General features: G+C 41.9%; 1 protein-coding gene across 3 annotated transcripts in view; it reads right to left on the bottom strand.

The window, feature by feature from the left end:
* Positions 1–21,961, bottom strand: part of Astn2 (astrotactin 2) — an 861,877-nt gene that overhangs the window by 735,886 nt on the left and 104,030 nt on the right. For all 3 annotated transcript variants that reach the window (XM_048340549.1, XM_048340540.1, XM_048340532.1), the window contains exon 2: positions 3,964–4,151. In XM_048340549.1, coding sequence (XP_048196506.1) covers positions 3,964–4,151 — 188 coding nt within the window. The remainder of the gene's footprint in view (positions 1–3,963; positions 4,152–21,961) is intronic.

The raw sequence follows: 21,961 nt of genomic DNA on the forward strand, positions 1-21,961 counted from the left end.
ATGAAGGTGATTTGACCAGAGACATAAAGGTAGGAATAGAGATGTTATTTAACATTGGTGTTGGTTTTGAAGATGTGGCCCCCACTACCATACAAATGGATTCTACATAAAACAGAATCTCTGCAAGAATTAAATGATGAAATCTTACAATTTAAGTCAGCAACAAAGAAGAGAAATGGCATTTTTCTGTAAAGACAAAGGACAGTGGTCTGCCTTTTCTGGGAGAACTACTGTTTTACCACTTAACCCTTGAGTGATCATGGTTACATGAATATCTAATTTTTCAATTAGCATTTACACTTCTCCGTTTAAGAAATAATATCCACCTTAAGATCGACTGTCTCATGTATGCAAAAAGAAATCTGCAAAAGTATCTAGCATACTAAATTCTAAAGTGAAATAACAGGCATTATGACTATTGACTATTTCTCTATATCACATAGCAATATGGCAGGAAATATAGGATAAACCCAAAGTCATCTAATTCTGGATTGGAATCTTTTGGATGTAATTGCAAAGGTAATATTAATAGCCACTGTAACTACAATTGCTGTGTGCTACATTGGGTGCTGGTTATTATTTATATATAATAATAATATAATAATGCTGTGAGATAGATACAATCCTCTTTGTTGTATAGATAAGGAAACTGAGGCTGGGAGCTGTTATTAAGTTGTTAGGGTAAAACTAATAGGAAGCAGGAAAGAAAAGTGATAGTCTTCAGAGCCAGTTCAACTGAATTCGCAACCTCTTCTTTTCTTCCTCCTGCTGCCCACATAGCTCAGTAACAAAATGAAACTGAAACTGCTTCATTCTAGTTCCCGCCTGGGTGGAATAGCAAGGAGAAAACAGTCTACCTTCTTTTTCTGTCCTAGCTTCACTGAATACCTCCTCCTTGCATTAAATGTTGAGATACTACCAGATGACACTTCATTTGGGGACCAGGGAGCTGGTCAATTCAGGACTTAATAAGCTATAGGGAGTATGTGGTTTCACCCATGTAGATGTGCATTGTGTAAGTTCCAATGGCTGTGTGCAAGCTGATTTTCCTGAGTGAGCTTTCAAGAAGCTTGTGCTGAGAAAAAGAGAGCTCCTGGTCGCTCCCCTCCACAACCTCCCCTCCACACTTCTCTTGAGATTTTGACTGGTGGATTTACATCTTCTCACAAACCATCTCAGATTTTCACAAAGCAGGTGGGGAGTTCTCCAGGAGCCATCTGATGTGGATCTGGAATCTGGGGGTGCCTAGTGTCAGAACTACCATGTATCCATCGCTAGCCATGCAGCCATGAGCAAGCCTTCTATGTCTCAGCTTGGGCAACATGGAGTGCGATTCTGAATGGTTACTTGTGGAGTTGTCATGATAGGAAGGACATAAACTTGGTGACAGAGAGACCTGGTGGCTTCTCCATCCCTGCTAACTGACTAAGAGATCGAGGACAAGTTCTAGCCTGTTGTGAAGCTCAATTGATGGAGTTAGGAAGTTGAAGAGTAGGATACATCAGAACATACCAGATTTTTCAACTGAAATATTTATAATAATAAAATAGTAAATTTCTCTTACAAGTTCCTCTGCTCAAGTGGCTTTGGGTATTATACAATAAGTATGTGTGCAATGTCCGCTTTAAAGAAGATCTGGACAAGGCAGACAGAGAGGTTAAACACTCTGGCTACTATAATACAAGAGATGGCAAAAGGAGTACTTACTACACAGGCCTTTGGACTGGAATCTGTACCTATAACCTCCCTACCTCCCTATCGCCAACCTTGAGATAGCTGGCAATATTCCCAAGACTGTGAGACACCTTTGTGTTCAGTGCCTTGAAAACACAGTTTTCCTCTAGTGAGGGGAGGAGGGTGAGGAATGGGAGGTTAGGGAGCCAACTGGTAGATGACTAGGGGTTATTTCAAGGGCAAGGAGGTTCTAGACTGTGCCAGTTTCTCTAATTTCCTACCCTGCAACCAAATCCTGAGTTGCAAAATAAATTTCAGTGACATCTGGGTCATGGTTACTTAGACTTTTCAAATTGAACTCATTAAGCAAAAAAAGAGAAATGCAAGGGACAATATCCTAGGGTAACAGTGAGACTTAGTGAGACCGACACTGAACTTGAGAGCCAGGAAAGGCACATCTAAGACTCATTTATAACTGAGATAATCCAATGTAGGTTACGGGGTTATGTGAAGAATGTGTGTAAGTGTCATACACAATGCTGAAAATACCTGATAAATATTAATCAAAATGGAATCTTTCTCTCAAACATTAATGGGAGAAGAGCATTTATACCCTGTGTCCATTCTTTTTAACATTAGATGATACCCCAGCTCCCACAAGCAATTTAAACACCTCAAGATGATGATGCTTACAAATTTGCACCCCAAAGTTAGCATGCAGGTATCCACTTGTCTTAGCATGTGGCTGCATCATTTGCTAAATATATATATGGAAAAAGTCTATCACTCTGATTCCATGAATAACACAAAGGCCTTGATTTGTTCTTCCACGTGACAAGCATGCGTTAGGTCCAAAATTAACGTTGCTCTTGAGCTGGAGTATGTGGATGTTTCTCCAAAAAAGAGAAAATTTCCAAGATAGTACTCAGCTCTAATCAGAATATGTACTGCTAGTTAGTTGAAGAGGAACAAGCAAGAGACATAAAAATTCTGAGGCGGGTTCCACCGCAGACACCTAATAAATATTAACACTTGATGGAAGGAAGAATTGAAGGAGCACTAATGCCAATCACTTCATGTCTCTGAGCTGTAACCTCCTCTTACATAGGTTAGGGCTGTCACTTCCTACTCTCAAACATCTGGTAGAGCTGTGATAAAGGAGAAAGCGAAAAAGGAAATAATGTAATAAGGGTTTGGTTTGAGGAGTATAACATGGTGGAATAGCAGATGTTGCCATTTTACAAGTTTATCCTGAGCCCATTAGATCCTATACTTTTGGCATTCTGGATTGGCTTGTTTGCTGATTTTCTATTTGCTATAGAAAGCCACTCATGGCAACTTTAATAAAGAAATCTTGCAGGCTGCCACTTGAATGATTTCAACCCTTGGAGCCTTCTCGGAAGAGGCACCGCACTTGCGAAGCTCTATGTACTAGCTCCAACAGAGCTGGAAATCTAACTACCTCACCAGTCTGCATCCATAACTTCTTCTTCTATGTGGTGTCTGGATGCAGGGTGTCACACAATCTCGAGGAGAATGTAGTTGAGATCATTTCCATAAATGTGCCCAGCACAGTGGTACTTTAATACGATAATTACTAAAGAAAATTCTCTTACTGAGAGTACACAGACTGTGCAGGACATAGTTCAGGGTTTGTAGCCAAGCATTTGCAAATTCAAAGACTCAAGACCACCTCCACTAGTGAGAGTCTATCTGAACTCCAATAAGTTTCTCTCTCCTCTGCCTTGGTGTATCACAACTCAAATAGTAGGGTTGTTAAGAGGCCTCTGGGCAATGAATACACAGGGCACTGCAGGCCATTTCCAGGGGCCACTGTGTAGCAGTTGTCAGCTTTAAAGAACCTGACTCGTCCAGGCACACGGGAAAGGGCAGACCATTCCAGTTTTGTTCCATTTTTGTTTGTTCAGTCCTTCTTAGAAAGGTCAACTATATTTTGGAGCATTGAACATCAGCCCTCAGCAAAGCAGGCCAAACATGTGGCACACGTTAAACAGTTATTCCCAGACACATCAACCAAAAGGCCAAAGAATAGAGGCCCGTTAGTTCTTCTCTGAAGCGCCATTAGCTTGTCATAGCTGACAGATGGTAGATGGTTATGCATCCATCCAGGTGACATCATGAAACCCATCTGACCTTCTGTTCATTCCAGCTTCATGTACTTACTTAACCAGCCCTTTGCCTCCATCTGTTGGGGGGCTCCCTCCTTGCTCCATTTATCTACCTTGTTGTCTGGCTCCCCACAGAATCCATTGTTTCCCACATACTCACCATCACAGAAATGTGGAGGATGTGCATCTGTTCCTCTACGATCTCGGAGGGCTCCTGGAGCGTGGGAGCAGTGGCCCGGGCCAGTTGTCCAGAACTGCTCATGGAGACATGGAAGTACAATGTGCCATTTTCCAGCCACTGCTGCCTCCAGTGCACCAGTGAGATATCCGCTGCAGTGCCAGACATCTCTGTAAGACAAGACCAAGGTATGGGGTGAGCGACATGCCTGGCTCTGGTGCTTTGGGAAAGAAAGGAGCCACATAATGTTACCATATCAGATATGTTACCATATCTTATAGTCGGATACCTTCCCTTACACCAGCTCCATGGTATACAGGGGGCAGAAGTAGGATTTGAACCCAGTATGTCTAGCATGCTTTTAGGATAACCTCATACACAGAAAGGAAATTCTCCTCACTTCAATAATGGAATGACATGAAACAAAAGGAAGAAAGGATTCCTTTCTTCTGATGAAATCCATCAGAGCAATAGGAATTCAGGTATGGTCTTTAGAAGCGAAGCTGGGAAGTGAAACAGAACCTAGCTCAGCCAAGATACCTATGGTCATACAAAAGGAATTTGATGAAGCCAGTTAACCTTGAGCCATTTTCCTTCACTGACAAGAGTAACTCCATTCCTAATATTTTATATATTGTATTCCCAAGCAAATGAGCACTGGCAAAGACATTTTTATTGCTTGAAAATACTTAAAAAGTCACTGACTCATACCCTGAATGACCTAGAGGGAGGCTGGGACTTTCTAGCAATGGTTAAGTCAGATTACCAAACTTGAAGATCTCAGCTCTTATCTCTGTGCTGCTTTTTCCTCTGTGAATATGTTTATATCTTAACGTTTTTGAGTTGAACAATTTTTTAATTTATTCTTATTATCATTAAGAAGTTGTACAGTGGCTGGGAATATGGCCTACTGGCAAGAGTGCTTGCCTCCTACACATGAAGCCCTGAGTTCGATTCCCCAGCACCACATAGATAGAAAATGGCCAGAAGTGGTGCTGTGGCTCAAGTGGCAGAGTGCTAGCCTGGAGCAAAAAGAAGCCAGGGACAGTGCTTAGACCCTGAGTTCAAGCTCCAGGACTGGCAAAAAAAAAAAAAAAAAAAGAAGTTGTACAAAGGAGCTGCCATTTAACAGAGCAGTTTATGAATACAATATACCTTGATCAATGTCACCCCTTTAGACATTCTCACCTATCTCTCTTTTACCTACCCTTTCCCTCACTATTCTTTGTGTTGTAGGATATACATTGGATTCTTGATTATATTCTTCCCCTTGTGAACATATTTTTATGATTGTTTGATTAGCATATTCAGTATCATCATACCAATGCAGTTTCCTAGGTGTCATCACTTGGGATCCCACAATCGTTTCCTAGTGGCCTCTAAGAAAGGAATGTGTTCCTGGCACCATATACAAAGACAGAGCCTATCAATGCATGCCTTTGATGAACAAAAGGGCAGTGTGATGGGGATCCCGGGAGAATCATCAGGTTACTAGGGCTATACTTAAGTGAGAATTACTTTGGCAAACATAGCCTTTACAGTGTCCAGCAGTAGAAAAGATGTTTTTGTAGGCTTGACATTTGGACCTTCTGCCTGAGGCAAAAAAGGAGCTTTAAGACTGTATTTCTACAATTCCCAAAGACATGACAGTCCCCTCACATACATATGTACATGTACATGTGCACGCGCGCGAGCGCGCACACACACACACACACACACACACATACATACACACAGAGTACTGAAGAGAGGCCAAGTTAGGGCCTCTTCTTATTCAATTAGCTCCTCTTGTGCCTTACCAATGCTCTCACCTTATCCACTTACAATGAGAGAGTCACCTTGGAGAGATGAGATGATATTTCCTCATCAAGCTCTATGGCATTATCTTTGGGTGGTCCTTGAGGTTTACCTTCAAAAACTCTCAGGAACAATGTCTGGCACGTAATTAGTACTAAGAAAAAAGTAAGCTATGAATTTTTAAATTAGCTATTGATTTATCATCATCGTCATTATGAATATGGACAAGATCTAACTCAGTCTTCAGCTACCCTGACAAAAAGGAAATGTAGATCCAGCCTTGACAGCTTGCTTTCTCTCCCATCTTTCATCCAGCCTGTCAAGAAATCTTTCAGAATCCTCCAAAATTCAACTCTTTGGAGCTTCTTTATCCAGCCCCATGGGCTAAGGCCCCATACACTCTTCCCTGGTGTTTTTCAACGGTTCCTTAACTCAGCTGTCTCCTCCTACCCTGGCCTCCTCTTTCTAGTCTCAGTCAGTAGCCAGAACAATCCTGCTGCAACCTAAATCATCTCACAGTACAGACATCTCCACTCTAAATCCTTCCAGGGCCTTCTACCTCATTCCAAGTAAAAGACAGTGACCAGATACAGTTATTAGTTTAACTATACATAGGCTTGAGCTTTCTTTGCTGCTTGATGGGTTGAATACACCTAGTGTTAATCACAAAAATTCATTAACTCTTAGAGCCCTGGCTTCCAAAGGGCCTTGAGGCACACAGTGATAGTCCAGTAAAGCACTGGCCAATCTTTCCTTAGCACCTTCTTTTTCTCCTGGGCTGGCATGACCTGCTCCCCCTCCCCCTTACACACACACACACACACACACACACACACACACACACACACACTTTATATTCCAGCCTTAGTACCCAAGACACTGGCAAAAAGTACTCTGGTAGCAAGCCAATAGGAGTACAGAAAGATGAAAAAGCATTATGGTAAATCCTTGCTCAGTGCCTCACTTATTTTTTTTCTCAGTGCATCAAAGCCCTAAACCACAGACTCAGGGCTCAATTGCGACTAGAAAGAGTAGTGTCTAATTCAGAAGCACAAGGCTGAGCAGCAAGCCACTGAATGTGCTTAGTCCCTAGAATGACAGGAAAAGAAACCCTCAAGGCAGGCCACATTTAACCTGCTGGCTGACACAGCCTGGTATAGACAGAGGTGGAGTAAATCAAGAGCGTGGTACAAATCCAAGCTCTTTCTCCTGAAACTCCGTCTAGCCTACGCCGGAAATCCCATCAGTGAAGAAGTTTACCATGCCTGTGATCCCATGAGAAAGCAGAGAGTCACTGAAGGTTAGTGACTCATTCAAGGTCATTGGTGAATCTATACTCAGCTGGACTCAGTGGATTTCCAGTCAACACCATTTCTACGACGCCAATTGCCCAAGCAATGTCTCCTTTTCCTTGACTAAATTAGCCCATGAACTAAAACTAGATTGAGCTCTTTGTTTGCTACAGCGATGAGTGCACAGTCAGCAGACAGTAAACGTTAAATGATAATAACAGTGTGTGAAACACAGTAAATATTGAATCACAGAGAACGGCTCTGGACTTACTCTATTACAAAGAAAAGAAACTGTTGTTGGGGCACTGAGTGGGGAAGGAGCAGAAGAACACAAAGAGAAAACTGTTTTAGTAGAAGTAGAAGGCTTGGATCACTCATTCATTCATTCATTCATTTGTTCATACATATAGTTGTTTATCCATCAGTATATTTTATCAAGGACCTACCTCAACTCCAGGCCATTTAGCAATGCAGCCTACAGAGTTAAATGAAACCTGCCCTTGTCTTCGGGGACCTCAGTCATTCAGCAGCTGAAATTTTCCCCCACCTGCTGTCTCCCAGCCACATGTGTGAGTTGCTAGATACATACAAACTCTCTGAGACTGAATTATCTGACCGATATCCCTTCATAGCTCCTTTACTACAACATGCTCTCCCTTCAGGCCTTATGATTGTTCTCTCAAGGCCTAGCACTTACTTTCCATTTTCTTGCAACTCTCCTCCTGGATCTAGTGTCTTTGTGCAAATAGTATTTGCTCCAAGCAGCTGGGTCTTTCTACTCTGGCTAAATTAGTCCTGTCCTAGGAAGGTCCATATCCACAATATGTCATTTACAAACACTATAGTACTTATGACTTAGAAATACATGATGTGGCTGGGCTCACTCAGGAGGCTGAGATCTGAGAATTGTGGCTTGAATCCAACTGGGACATGAAAGTCTACCTTTCCTGTGTCTCCAATTTACCACCAAAAATCTAGAAGTAAAGCTATAACTCAAGTACTAGAACATCACTAGAAAAACATTTGAGGAAAAAAAGCCAAGGGACACTGCTAGGCTTTGAGTTCAAGCCTCAATATTGGAATGAGAGAGAAAGAGAAAAGAGGGGAGTGAGAATAAATGTACCATGTATTTTCTTGAACAGTTACTTATTGTCTGACTCTCTGGGACAGCAGGAGGGATCTTTCATGTCTTACTTCTTCTCAGGCACTTTGAAAAGTAAGTGACAAATAAGAACTAAACAATAAATAATAACTTTCCAGGTACCAATGACTCAATCCTTCTATCCTAGCTACTCAGAAGATTGACATTTGGGGATCAAGGTTTGAAGCCAGCCCAGGCAGGAAAGTCCATGAGACTGTTATCTCCAACTGCCTACCACAAAAAGGAAGCTGGAAGTGGAGCTGTGGCTCACATGGTAAAGTGCTAGCCTTGAGCAAAAAAAAACCTCAAGGATATCATCCAGGCTCTGAGTTCAAGCCCCAGGACTAGCACGAATAATAATAATAATAACAACCACAACAGATTTCTGTAATCTGTATATATAGATATATGTGTGTATATACATATGTATTTGTAGATATATATGTATACATATACATACATACATATGCATATATACATTTGGGCCCATTGTAAGATGTACAAGTAAAAATAAGAGCATCCAATAAGTATTGAGTCTTAGCTGGGCACTGGTGGTTCATACTTGTAATTCTAGCCACTCAGAAAGCTAAGGTCTAAAGATTGTGATTTGACGCCAGCCCCGGCAGGAAAGTCTTATCTCCAATTAACCACAAAAAAACTGGAAGTGGCACTGTGGTTCAAAGTGGTAGAGTGCTAGACTTGAGCATAAAAGCTCAAAGACAATGCCTAGGCCCTATGACTAACCCCCCCCAAATAAAAAAATATTAAGTCTCATTAGATAATTTAAAAAAATTAAAGGCCTATTGGGAACTCAATGATGGGAAATGCTCCTCTAAGCTTATAGAACAAGAATTATTTCCCCAAACACCTGCAAGAACACTGTGAAAACTGACTTACTAATATACCTCAGAGGACGGAAGATCACTGGGGTGCCCCGTGAGTGTGCTGCCTATGCACAACAGATGGTAAATTTAGAAATGTAGCTCCAATATTAATTTATATACACACATATGTATATACACGTACATATAAATATATGTATGTATATACATGCACATAGTACATATGGGCATAAATGTAGCCCCAACACAGACACAGGGGCTTTGAATGCTTGTGTTAGTGCATACATTTTATTCAGCGTGAACAAGGGAGCCAGAAGAGTGCATTTGATTAGAGCCAGTCCCATGTCCACTAAAAATGGGTCAAAGAAATAATAGCCTAACTGAAGTCAACCCTAGAAATTCCCTGCTGACCGATTTTCCAATTCCCTTTTCCCTTTTCCCTTCCCCTAATCCTTCCATATAAACATTTCATTGAAGTCTTCAAGTCATATTACAATCAAACTTAAAGCAAAAGGGGGACTAAATGCATTTGGTCGGGAACCAAGACAATTCCCATAAAGGCAGATTATGCTGACATGATGAATATAAAATGAAACAGCAGATATTAAAGTGGGAGAATTGGTGCTCCATGCCTTCCAGCGGAAGGCTGACTCCAGCGCCTGCCTCCCTCCCACCCCAAGTAGCTTGGTTTTATATTGGAATCATAAAGAAACACAGGGCTTGCCTTTTCACCTTTCTCTGCTCTTCCCCTATGGGTTGCAACTCGTGAAATATTCAACAGGCTCAAATCCCCTCAACCATCCCACAGGAGCCACGTGAGAGGATCAGCCTTCATCAGGAATTCTGGGTAGACTGCCATCCTGCCTCAGCGGCCACCATGCCTTTCAGCCTCCTGGAAAAAAGAAATAAAAATCCCGGAGGCATGTTGTGCTTTTAATTGGCTTGTTCTTCCTAATCTATGGCACTCATTGTATTTTTATTTAATTCCTGAAGGTCATTATGAAAATAAGTAGCTCTTCTGATCTCCAGCCATCCTGGTAACATCTCCCAAGTGGGTAACTAACCAGCCTTCTGATTCCACAGCACCAGCTGACCCTCCAGCAGATTATTCGCTGAAACCCTCTGAGAGCTTCTGATGAGTTTGTAAATGGCCTTTGCTTAGCTTGTGGGGGGGGGGGGGGGGACGTTGAAGCAGGCACTGTATGCAATTCCACATAAGAACACACTGCCCAGGCAAAAAGAGCTGGGGACAGTAGAGAAGCTGGTTGTACTCACCCTTGCCACAAACAGTTCTAACCATTCATGGCTAAGCATAGCATTAGCAAAGAACTGCTGAGGGAGCCTGAGAAATAATCTCAAAAAAAAAAAAAGCATGTCCTCTTTTTTAATCTCTACTGTGGTTAATTAATGCAAACGTTTATTGTCTCTCTGATGGGCTACTGCAAATGTTCCATAGGGGGAAAAATACTCGCAAAGGCCTCTGAGAAGTGATTAATGAAGGGACGATTTACAAAGGCTCAGATAGGGTTAAAGCAAACCAGTAATGAAAAACAAAACACAAGCAAGGCTGGATAAGAGCAAGGAACATTCATGTGACTGAGTGAGGGGGTTATTCTGAAACTCTGAATGAACCTTAGCTCTAGGCAGGGGCTAACAATACAGTTAGTTGCCAGATAAAGGCTATAGCACTCAGTGGAATGACTGGGCACTAAAGTACATGGTCCAGAGACAAGCTATCAAGGGAATAAATACTCCAATCTCACTTCAACTACCGCCAGTTTCTTGCAGGTATCTCACATGGGTGGACCTGAACACACAAGGGTGCATCAGGGAATAGAAATCATGTAAGGAATCCCTGCAGGTGTATAGCAGAGAGGAAATAGGTAGAAAATGTCTCCCAAGGGCCAAATGGATATTATGCATTAAGGCTCTTAACTGGTACGCTCACTGCTAGTCTTCCTCCCACCATGCATCCAATTGGCTACCAAGATAAAATCTCTGTGGGTCTGACAGTGTCATTTCTTTGTTCAAAACCCTGGTATGGCTCAGTTCCTAATCTTCCTTGTGAATCACACTTCCTGAGCCTGACACACAAGCCCTTCATGAGCTAGCAGTGTGCTTCTCTTTGCCCTTTCCTCTTTAAATTCATTTTTTTCCATTTCTATACTAATTTGTATACAAATGTAACTTAGAACACAGACAAATGCTCCTCAACTTAAAATTAAGATTACAGCCCAATAAACCCTTTATAAATTAAAGATATTGTAAGTCACAAGTATACTTCGAGTACCTGATTTACCAACATCATAGTATAATCTAACCTACTTAATACTTTCTGAGAACACTCACATTAGCCACAGTGGGGCAAAATCATTGCAGACAAAGCCTTTTAAATATTAAAATTTTAAATAATGCATGTAATTTGTCGGGTACTTATGAAAGTAAGGTTTCTATGGAATGTGTATCACTTTCCCACTATCAGAATGTTCAAAAATCCTAAACCGCACCATCCTAAATCAGAGAGCATGTGTACTGTGCTCTTTCTAATTCAATGTCTTTGAAGATGCTTTTTCTAAGCCTCTAAAAGCTCTCCTCACTCAACCCCATGTCCTGTTCTAGAAATCTTTCATAATCCCCACAGAAACTAGGTACTCCTCTAGGCTTCCCAAAGAAAAAAAGCATTGCAAGTTGTAGAAGATCATAGACTCTGAGGACCAACTGCCTGGATGAGGGTCATCCCACTTTCCTTGTGTTCATTCTGTGTTTCTCTGGACAAGTTCTTGTATCAGACCTCCCCTATGAAAAATAGAACCTACCAATAGGCTTAATTGTAGAATCAATGGTATCTTACAAACAAATAATCTCTTAGCAGATCTGATACTTCATAAGCACAACACAGTTCAGTGTGGTATCTATTATTTAACATATGCAGTTAGAGGATCCTGCTTCACCTCTGTTTATCTTGGGTGTGTGTGTGTGTGTGTGTGTGTGTGTGTGTGTGTGTAAATGATCTCTTAGTATTATCTCAGTGGATTCTGGCACAGGACTATGCTAGAATCATTTGTATAGCCTAGAGCCTGGCATTCTAAATAAACACAGACTATGGGATCCATAAACCTTTCACAAGTGGAACAGAACTACCTCAACATGTGTTTCCAGAGGACAGAGAAGATATCACAACATGAGGTTTCAGTGAGGCTGTGATTCCTATACAGCAACTCTATAGAAATTTAGCTAAACATCTGCCTCAAGTTTAGGGCCTCTGGAGAATTCAAATGAAGAGGAAGAGCATTTGAACTTCCAAAGAGCTTATATTGTCATGGAGTGAGAGAGGGGAGGTTTATGACAAAATAGGCAATCATCGGAAGTTGTTGTGTATACAGCTGGAAAGACATATACTGGAACATCAAGAATAGTACTCTTTAAATAGGAAGATCAGAGGTGATTTTAATCATGTACTGATTCAGTTTTCCATACATTCTACATTGACTATAAATTGCTTCCATAGCAGAAGCATATACACAATCACTTTAATGATTCATTTTAGTCAATCCATCTTTTCTGAGATATGGTATTGAGGGAATCCATCCTCAGACTCTTAGTGCATGGGGCGGGTGGAAAAAGCATGCCATAAATGTCCCTGTCAAAATAAGAAGCCCAGAGGAGAGAGGATGACTTCTGCCTAGATCCAAAATGTCTCTGTTAAGGATGTCTTAAAGGATGGGTTCAAGAGTTCAACCAACGCCCATAAGTTCTTTCAGATGGAGAAAAGACACACAAGCAAGGAGGAAAGAGTGTTGCAAAATGTTCAAAGAAATACAAAGAAGAAAATAAGTCAGAAGCTACAGAGGCTCAAAGCTACAGAGACTCATCATTACAGAGGAAGTAGAGAGAGACTGATAGGAGCAAAATTTTAAAGGGCTTACTAACTCTTTGTCCATAGAAAAATAGTAAGTGTCAGGCCCTATTTAGAGCTCTTTCATGCAATCAGAACTGGTTCAAAGACTAATGAATCTCTCCACATGCAATAAACAAGAATGAAAGGATTCATGGATTTATAGGTGAATACAGATGGGTGTACCCAGTTACTTTGACCTAATCAAATAGCTTGGGTTAGTGGGGAGTAAAAAGCACCACCAAGTTATGATTCAGCTGCGTAGATTTGCATGATCCTTCTGTCCCTACTGACTGGTTTACCTGACAAATCACAGAGCCTTTGTGATTTTCTTTGGCTGTAAAATGGAGGTCACTCACAACCTGTCCTACGTCCATCACATCTAATGCAGAAGTGAGAGAAAAGAAGGCTGTTCAAAGCAACCTGCTTGCAGGTCAGAAAGGTTCTGCAGTTAGTGCAGAAAGCAAATGTCCTCATTACCCTCACCATCCAATAACAGACCTCTCATTAATTATTGCTTTCCTAAAATGTACCAACCACAGTGCATGGTCCTGACGGTAGATGAGAAGAAGAGAAAAAAAATCGGTTGCTACCTTCACTGACTATTTGATCAAGCCTGGATTTTTCCTCTGTTCCCAATAGAACACCATCAGCAGTATTTCCCCTTGCTACAGTTTGTTTATTCATCCACCTATTTAAATACCCATTCAGAGCAGAAGACTGACTATCTAGGCCACTGCTATCCTTAAGACTTAACATGTGTGGTACATGCACAGTAAATATTTGTTGAATAAATTCACCATTCAAGGAACATTTATGTGCATTTAGTAATAAAAAAAAAATCACAGTCTAGGAGAAGAAAAGGAAAACCAACAAAGGTGATGGTTGTTTTGTGGTGACATGGGGATGGATACATAGCCTATTATGGTAGTCTGTGAGACTCGCCAGATCTCCTCGTGTATCAGGGATTTGGACATGGCAGGCAGAATCTATGATCTGGAAGTCCTTGATTCGAAGAGATCTGGATGTCAGGCAAGTTAAATGCCTGCAGGATGATGCCAGTGGTGTGCAGGGTTTGAAAGGTTGCCTGGGGGGACAGGAGGTGAAGAGGTAGGGGGAGGGGGTTGTGACTCAGCCAAGGCCCTGTGGCAGTAGCTGGAGAATCATGTCCCAAGAGTGCCTCAGACCTCCCTGCTTCTGCCATCCTGCTGTCAGCACTCATCTCTGTCTCTGCCTGCAATCTGCCCATTTCTACCTCCTTGGGGAACTGCATCTTTCATACAAAACTGTTTTCCTAAGCCATTCTATGGAGATAAATAATACAGTTATACCCAGTTAAATAAGGGAGGGGAAGAGACAAATTAAGAGATATCAGCAAGGGAGAAAAGCATATTGGTTCAGATTAGATTTGAAAATAGATGGAGAGTTGATGAAATTGATTCTCATTACTCCTACTTATTCTCTCCTGAACCATCTTCCCTCCCTCTTTGTTGTTTCTGCATTTTTCTGTGTGGTCTTTCTTTGCCATTTAGCTTCCCTGTACTCTTACTTCCTCTGTGTTTGGAAATGATTTTTTTCAGTCTCTTTTTTCTTGTAAGTCTATGGCAACAGTGAGGGTTTATCCTCCTTCTTCCCCCTTCTGTGCCCCACAACATTGCAATATGATTCAAACAGAGACACCCGAAAAAGAGAGATGGGGCCAGCCAGGGTAGCATATGCCAGTAACCAACAAGGAGGATGAGGCAGGAGAATCATGAGTTCAAAACCAGCTTGGGATAATACATTTTACAAAATAGAGATGGGAAGGAAACATTCACCAACACTTATTCAAATGTCAGGATAAGGGCTTTCTTTAGTTATCTTATTTAGTCCTCATGGGAAACACAGGTTTCCCAAGAAATATGAAAAAATAGACATTCTACAAATAGTAGAAGAGTAAGGAGTTCTGAGACTCCAAAGGGAACACAGGCTTTGCCAAAGTCTTCTGTCTAGTAATTGGCAGAACATAAAAGAACATAAATATTCAAGCTGCACCTTCTTAATCCCAAACCCTGTTTTGTCACCCTGATCTTGGACTGATAAAAGAAGTTTTCATATTGAAGTAAAGAGATCCAGGGTTCAAAACTACCCTGGGGTTTAATATGTGAAGTATCAGGACAGGAATCTTCATTGTCACCCCAAAGCTATAATAGCACATTTCATCATTATAAAATCCCATGCTAGGGTAATGCTTTCTGGTGTGTGAGGGGGGTGAAGAGTGGGTAGGGGTGTGTGTGTGTGTGTGTGTGTGTGTGTGTGTGTGTATGTGTGTGTGTGTGTGTGTGTTTTGTTTGTTCAATCTTTAAATCTCTCCTGATAAAGAAGTACAGGAATATCCTGTAACCTGATGAGTTTTTATGATGCCCTCGTTCCTCTCTAAACTTCTCCTTTCTCAACTTCACTGGGTTGACCTTTAACGAGATCACCTTTCTTGCCTCATACAGAAAAGTGGGAATAACAAAACGAATTAATTTCTTTTTTTTTTTTTTTTTTTTTGGCCAGTCCTGGGGCTTGGACTCTGGGCCTGAGCACTGTCCCTGGCTTCTTTTTGCTCAAGGCTAGCACTCTGCCACTTGAGCCACAGCGCCACTTCTGGCCGTTTTCTGTATATGTGGTGCTGGGGAATCGAACCCAGGGCCTCATGTATATGAGGCAGGCACTCTTGCCACTAGGCCATATCCCCAGCCCTAATTTCTTATAATGGTCGTGAGAGTTCAGGAAAACAAACGGTGTAAGGGATCTTCGAAACACATTTAGCATCTGGATATTCCCTGTAAGGTGTCTGTCTTCTTGTCTCTCTATTCTATCTCACCACTGTCAAGACGAGAAGAGGCAGGCTGCATGGGGAGCAACGGAGTATGTGTGACAGTATCAAACTGTAAAGAGAAATGAGCCAGAGGTCATGGAGATAAAGCCTCCTACTTCATTGGAAAGCAGTCTCCCAGCCCCTTCTATCTGCTTCCCAGGGCTCCCACTCTTAAAGCATCCCTGTAGGCCATGTGCTAGAGTCATGAAAAATCACAACCGGAAGAGGGTTTAAAGGGGTGGAGATTTTGCTGATCTAGAAAAACAAGGATCAGAGAGGGATAGCAACTTGCCTTAAATTGCCTAGCTTCGTAATTCAGGGTCCTTCTTGCCTCATTCTAAGAGATAAGGACTCACAAGAGGGCCAGAGCAGAGGACAGAGGCACAACCACTTTGACTTCTAAAATTGGTTTTGTACTACTGGGGCTACATGTGATGAAATACCCTGATAAGACCAGGTCTCCCTTTGCCTCTCCTGAATATGCAGCCTAGAAAGTGCCTTACATCTCTGCTTCTGAGTCTGCTGTGACAATCCCCCACCCAGGGGGCCTAGCATCAGAGTGTCACTACATGAATTCAGGCATGACAGGTAATAAACTGAGATGAGTCGAGGGAATGAAGTACCAAGCAGGGTGGAAGTGAGGAGGGGCAGATGAAAGCTGTAGAAAACAGCACCTACACAGATACCTGGAGATGATGCAACATGACACAGACTCTACCAGCTATCTGCAGAAAGGAGAGTGGGGATGGACTTGGAGGAACCCTGCTCCGTGTCTGGTGCCTGACATTCACCAGAACTCACTGCCTTCAGAGATCCCCATTGTCATCTTCTAGCTCCATGAATTACCCCTGCTGCCCCTATTTGTTTATTATTCTGCCACCACTTGCTCTGATTTCTCCTGCTACCTTCACAGGTAGTATGCACCCTTTAAGACTCAGCTGATCCTATGGATAGCTGAGCATCAAATACTTTGGTCCTTCTTTAAGCTTGTACCTCCTTGGCAGATTTCTATGCTCTCTGCTGGTTCACCAATATTATTCTTGTTTATTTAGCATTATCTTTGCTAGGTCTTAATTTCTACTCAGCATGGAATCTGTTATCTCTTCTATCTTCCTCTTGGTAACTCAGTACTTTGTACAACAGCAAGGTTTTGATGAATATGAATAGGGGCACAAGTAAAGAGCAAATTGTGGAGAGGCTCACATTGTAATTCTACAGGTTGCACTAAGTGAAGCACAGAGGGCAGCAAAGATAATTAAAGAGACTTAGAGCCCCAAGTCTGAGGCACAAAGGAAGAACTTCTCAGCCTGAAAGCAGGGTCCTACCTGTCTTCTAGACTTATAACACCTCCACTTTATAGCCATGCATGGAATCTGTCAAAGTCATGTTGACCCAAATCCAATGCTATATCATACCCTCAACCATCACAAGTGAGCACACCTACTTCTTCCCTACCTCTCCATTTCTCCCATGCCCTTCTTTCTCTCCTGCCTTTATATTTGTCGTTCTGAGATTTTGTTCATCCTGATATCATTATTTCGGGTCCGAGGCCAATCTTCAGAACCCAGAGATAAAATCCTACCAAACCATGACCCATTCCCCGACTTCCATTGAACCTAGTGTGATATAACATTATAGATTTTCCTGTGGGAAGATGACTCTGTTTCTCCTGACCTTGAGTTAGAATGGAGATCCTGAATTTCCTTGTCCAGTTGGACAAACCAGTAGTGACAATACACAAAGACTTGAAGAATGTGTGCTGCAGTTTTCCCTTTCTTGTGATATTTGGGAGCCATCAGCTGCCTCATGAAGGAACCAGGACTAGCAGGCTGGATAGTAACAGAAGCATGGCCCAGTTGCCCATCTTGCCTCAGACAAAGCCTGCTGCTAATCATCGGTGGCAGAGACCACTTGGGGACATCCAGCTGCCAACACACATGCAAGCTGATCAGAGATATGGCAGAAAGCCTGCAGAGGTCAGCCAAGATTATTGGAATAACTGCTCACAGAGCTCAACCTAAATTACCAACCCATGTAAACAGGAGCTCAAAAATTTTTTGCAAGCCACTAAACTTTTGATATATTTGTTACACAGCAATAGATATTTCTTTCTTTCTTTTTATTTTTATTTTGAAGTCCCACTCCACTCAAGCCTGGGCTTCCTTCCACTTCTTTGCTTATCCCACTATGTGGTACTCATTGATTTAGTTATTTCATACCTCAACTATTTCTGTCCCCTGAGTCTCCGAGCTTCTTCAAACTAAAGATTTTGTCTCCCTTGCTACCTGCTACTTCCCCAATTCCCTGCTCAGAGCCAGTACTTCCTAAGCATGTGATGCACAGAACAAACAGAAGGTGAAGATTTCCCCCAAGCAGCATCCTATTATATTTCCCACAGCCCCTCCTCCTCCTCATCCAAGTCTCTGTGGCCCTGATTTGAGGGACTGAGTGGCTGAGGGACTGAGTGCGTATTGATTGGCTCCAACTGCACAGCTTCCGAAGCATAATCTTGCCTCTATTCCTCAAATAAGCTCCGTGCCTGTTCGGTGTGTTCATAGCGGCCTTGATTGTAATTCCGCCTCTACTCCATTACCCTTATTTATATCCCTGCACTGGAGCACAGAGCCCAGGGCATCCACAGAATGATTACAGGACCCTTTTGACTTGCAATTCTACACCATTCAGTCCAATTTAGACCAGCCACAGATGGTGCCCTGTGGCAAGGAAGGGATGATTAGAGGATGCCAGGCTGAGATGGGGAAGAGGGAACAAGTGTCTTGAATTTCTTACTGTATCAGTGGTGGATGGGAAATTTAGGGGCCCAGGTAATCTAATGCCCTCCTTGGCGGGATAGTGAGTACCGGAGTTGTGGCAAATCCCTCCTTCATCCAGCAGCACAAGGCTCCAAGAGTTCTGTGACCATGGATGTTTCCCTTTTTTATTCAGTCTACATGAGAGGTGACATGATACAAGCTAGTGAAAAAAGTCAAATTCCATTCTTGTCTTTGCTTCATGAATGACCTTAGATAAAATCTATGCATCTTTTGGCAGGAATCCCCAATATGCCCATTGGGATTGTGAACTGTTTCCCTAGGTCCCTGGAATAAGGAAAAAGTAAAACCCATGAGAATTTCTCTTTGAAAATGTCAAGGTCATGGTTAATACCAATAATCTGACAGAAAATGTCAAGGAAACAGAAGCCAAATGTCTCAAGAGGAAAGGTTGAAATCCATACCAACTTTGGAATACTAAAGTTACCCAATCCAGAATAAGAGCAGAGATCAGTATCTGCAAAAAAGCTGTCTTCTGGGTTGATGACACTTACACTTTCTTAGTTGAAATACCTTTCAGATCTGGGTCCCAGTGGCTCGCTCTTGTAATCCTAGTTAGTTGGGAGGCTGAGATCTGAAGCTCACAGTTTGTGCAGAAAAGTCTGTGAGACTCTCATTTCTGATGAACTGCCAAAAAGCCACACAAGTGGAGCCGTGGCTCAAGTGTAGAATGATATCCTTAAAACAAGATAAAGGACATCATTGAATTCAAACTCCAGGACCAGCACAAATTGACAACACACATCAACAACAAAATCTTGGAGAAAACACATATCTTTCTAATGAGGCCTCACTTTCATCATGTAATCTCTGGAGAATGATGTCATAATAATCTCTGGAGTGTTAGGGAGAGAAGATAATCGGGACTAGGCTCTTGTTGACATTTCTGCCTTCATGCCTTGAAGAGCGCTTGATAAAATGTGGGTACTCAGTCTATAATAATAGAATGACACTGGTACCAGTGTAGTGTTTAGAGCTATGTTCCTGTGCATTCTCAGTCCATATCCCAGACCTCTTCATGACTTATAGGTAACAGCCACTGCAGTTGTGCCCTATGTTCATAGTGTCAGCACAGGGACTGGCTCTTTTCTGTGTCCATTTTTGTGTATAACAGTGAATGCTGCTTTTACTGTCTCTTCTTCAGTGCAACACAAATAAATTTCTTTACTCCAGTCTTTAATACAGACTTTGGAAGCAACTCCTCCAAAGCACCCAGTTCATCTTTGATTGTAAATTCCTGGAGGATAGAATCACATTGGTTAGATGTCCTCTATAGGAAACTGTAATTACAATCTGAATATCCTCAGAATATCAGATTAAGATTTATGAGTCTTGGATTGCCACATACTCACCCACCCCACCCCACTCCAACCCACCTTGGGGACTCTACTCCCAGATCCTCAGTGGCTAAACTTAGACTGTGTCAGCTCAGCAAACATTTCTGGAAAGCCTTTGAAGAGCTGGGTTCTTTCCTTGGAGCTTACATATATGATTCCTCAGAAACTTAATTTCTCATTTAGAGTTAAGAAAAACTGAAAGGTAGCAAAAACAGGGAGGGTTGCTCTGGTTTACATAGTAAGTCATGAGTAGGTTAGGGGAAATGTAGGTTATTTTTTTAAGTTTTATGATAGATTTGTTTTAGCATAACAGGGTTAAAGGAGAGAGAAAAAGCAAGAGAAAAAGAAAAGGAAATATTTCCTTTTCTCCAGGCAGGAAATATGAGTTAAGATTCCAGAATCCAGGCTCTCAGTTGCAAAAAGGGACTTGCTGTATTCTACCTGACTAATCCTGATTAGCATTCCTGCTCTCTCTAACACCTGGGAAAGGTGTTTCTCTTCCTGAACCTCATGGCTCTCAACTGTAAGTCTGGAGCAACCATGCCATTTTCAGACTCTGCTTAGAGGATTTACTAGAAAATGCTTTGATCTAATTTTCTGCCTGGTAGACATCACTGTTATGGTCTCAGAGAACAATACATATTCCATTCCATCATTCAGCTGATGAACCTCCTATACCATCTCAACTGTATCATGTTCCTGAGAAATACAATGCAGAGTGGAAAAAGAAGGGCTCAACACCCTGGTCCCCTACCCCCTCACTCCATTGAATTCCATCATAGGCACTGGATCTGTTCTACATGTTGCATTTTAATGATCATTTACTTGGTGTCACAGTGCCCTCCATCATAAGCATTCTCCCATTCCTTGTCCGTGTTCCTTGAGAGGTAGAAAAAGATAGAGGGAATCACATTGCCAGAATGCAGGAAGAACTGTCTCATGATGGACAGGAAACCATGGCTGCCTGCTAGCATCTGGAGCCAGGACCAACTTTCAAAAATCATTTCTAGAGAGCATAGAAGGGATAATCAAGCCAGGTAAGCTGCAGGTATAAAGGAAGTCATAAAAATACTGAGGGACAAGGTAACAAACAGTACAAGAAATGTATCTAATGCCCAACGTATGAAACTGTAACCTCTCTGTACATCAGTTTGATAATAAAAATTTGAGAAAAAAAAATACCTGCAGAGATGCTCAATCTTAGAAGTACACGCAGTTATAGATCTGTTCTTCCATAGCACACATGTGCTTATAAACATGTATTTCATGAATATGTATATTTCTGCATTGCCAGAAAAGCACCGATCACCTTAAACACCAAGAATATGTTTATATTCACATGACCTGTGCAAATGAACACATATATGAGCTGTTTCCTCTCCTCTCACACATGCACACATTGTGTTCATGTACAAATAAAGCAGACTTGAGGACTAGAAAATGTGGAATATTTCTCATATTCACATATATAGCCTCCAAAATTGCTCTGTCCTTATACCGTGCAACATGACCATATCTGTGCATTTCCTGACCTGAAGGAACAGGCATTTACAAAAATATAAGCATATACCTATGTGAACACTTTGGTAATGCGGCACCCACACACCTATTCAGGGTCCTCCTGCAGCACCGTGTGCTCACCTGGTTCCCCCTTGTATGTATTCTCATACTGATAGTCCATTTTGAATGTGGGGTCTGATATGTGTTCACTAATTCATTATAGTCTGCACAAAGCCATCTTCACGGGTGGATATGCATATATGTATATGGGTAGACTATACGTGCTCAGGAAGGCACAGGACTACCAGTAGGGGTACATTTAAAGTCAAGGACATTCAGAAGCCCTCATTTGTTTCCTCTCATATTCAGGCACATGCCTGGCATTAGGAAATGTCTTTCTGAGCACCTGGAATATCTCCACATCTGTCCTCCCTGAGGCCTTGCTTTGCACTCGAGGAGAGAAAGTCCAAATCCTCTCCCGCATCATCTCCCGAAAGCCT

This window comes from Perognathus longimembris, chromosome 1, assembly GCF_023159225.1.
Source record: "Perognathus longimembris pacificus isolate PPM17 chromosome 1, ASM2315922v1, whole genome shotgun sequence".
NCBI classification, from domain to species: Eukaryota; Metazoa; Chordata; class Mammalia; order Rodentia; family Heteromyidae; genus Perognathus; species Perognathus longimembris.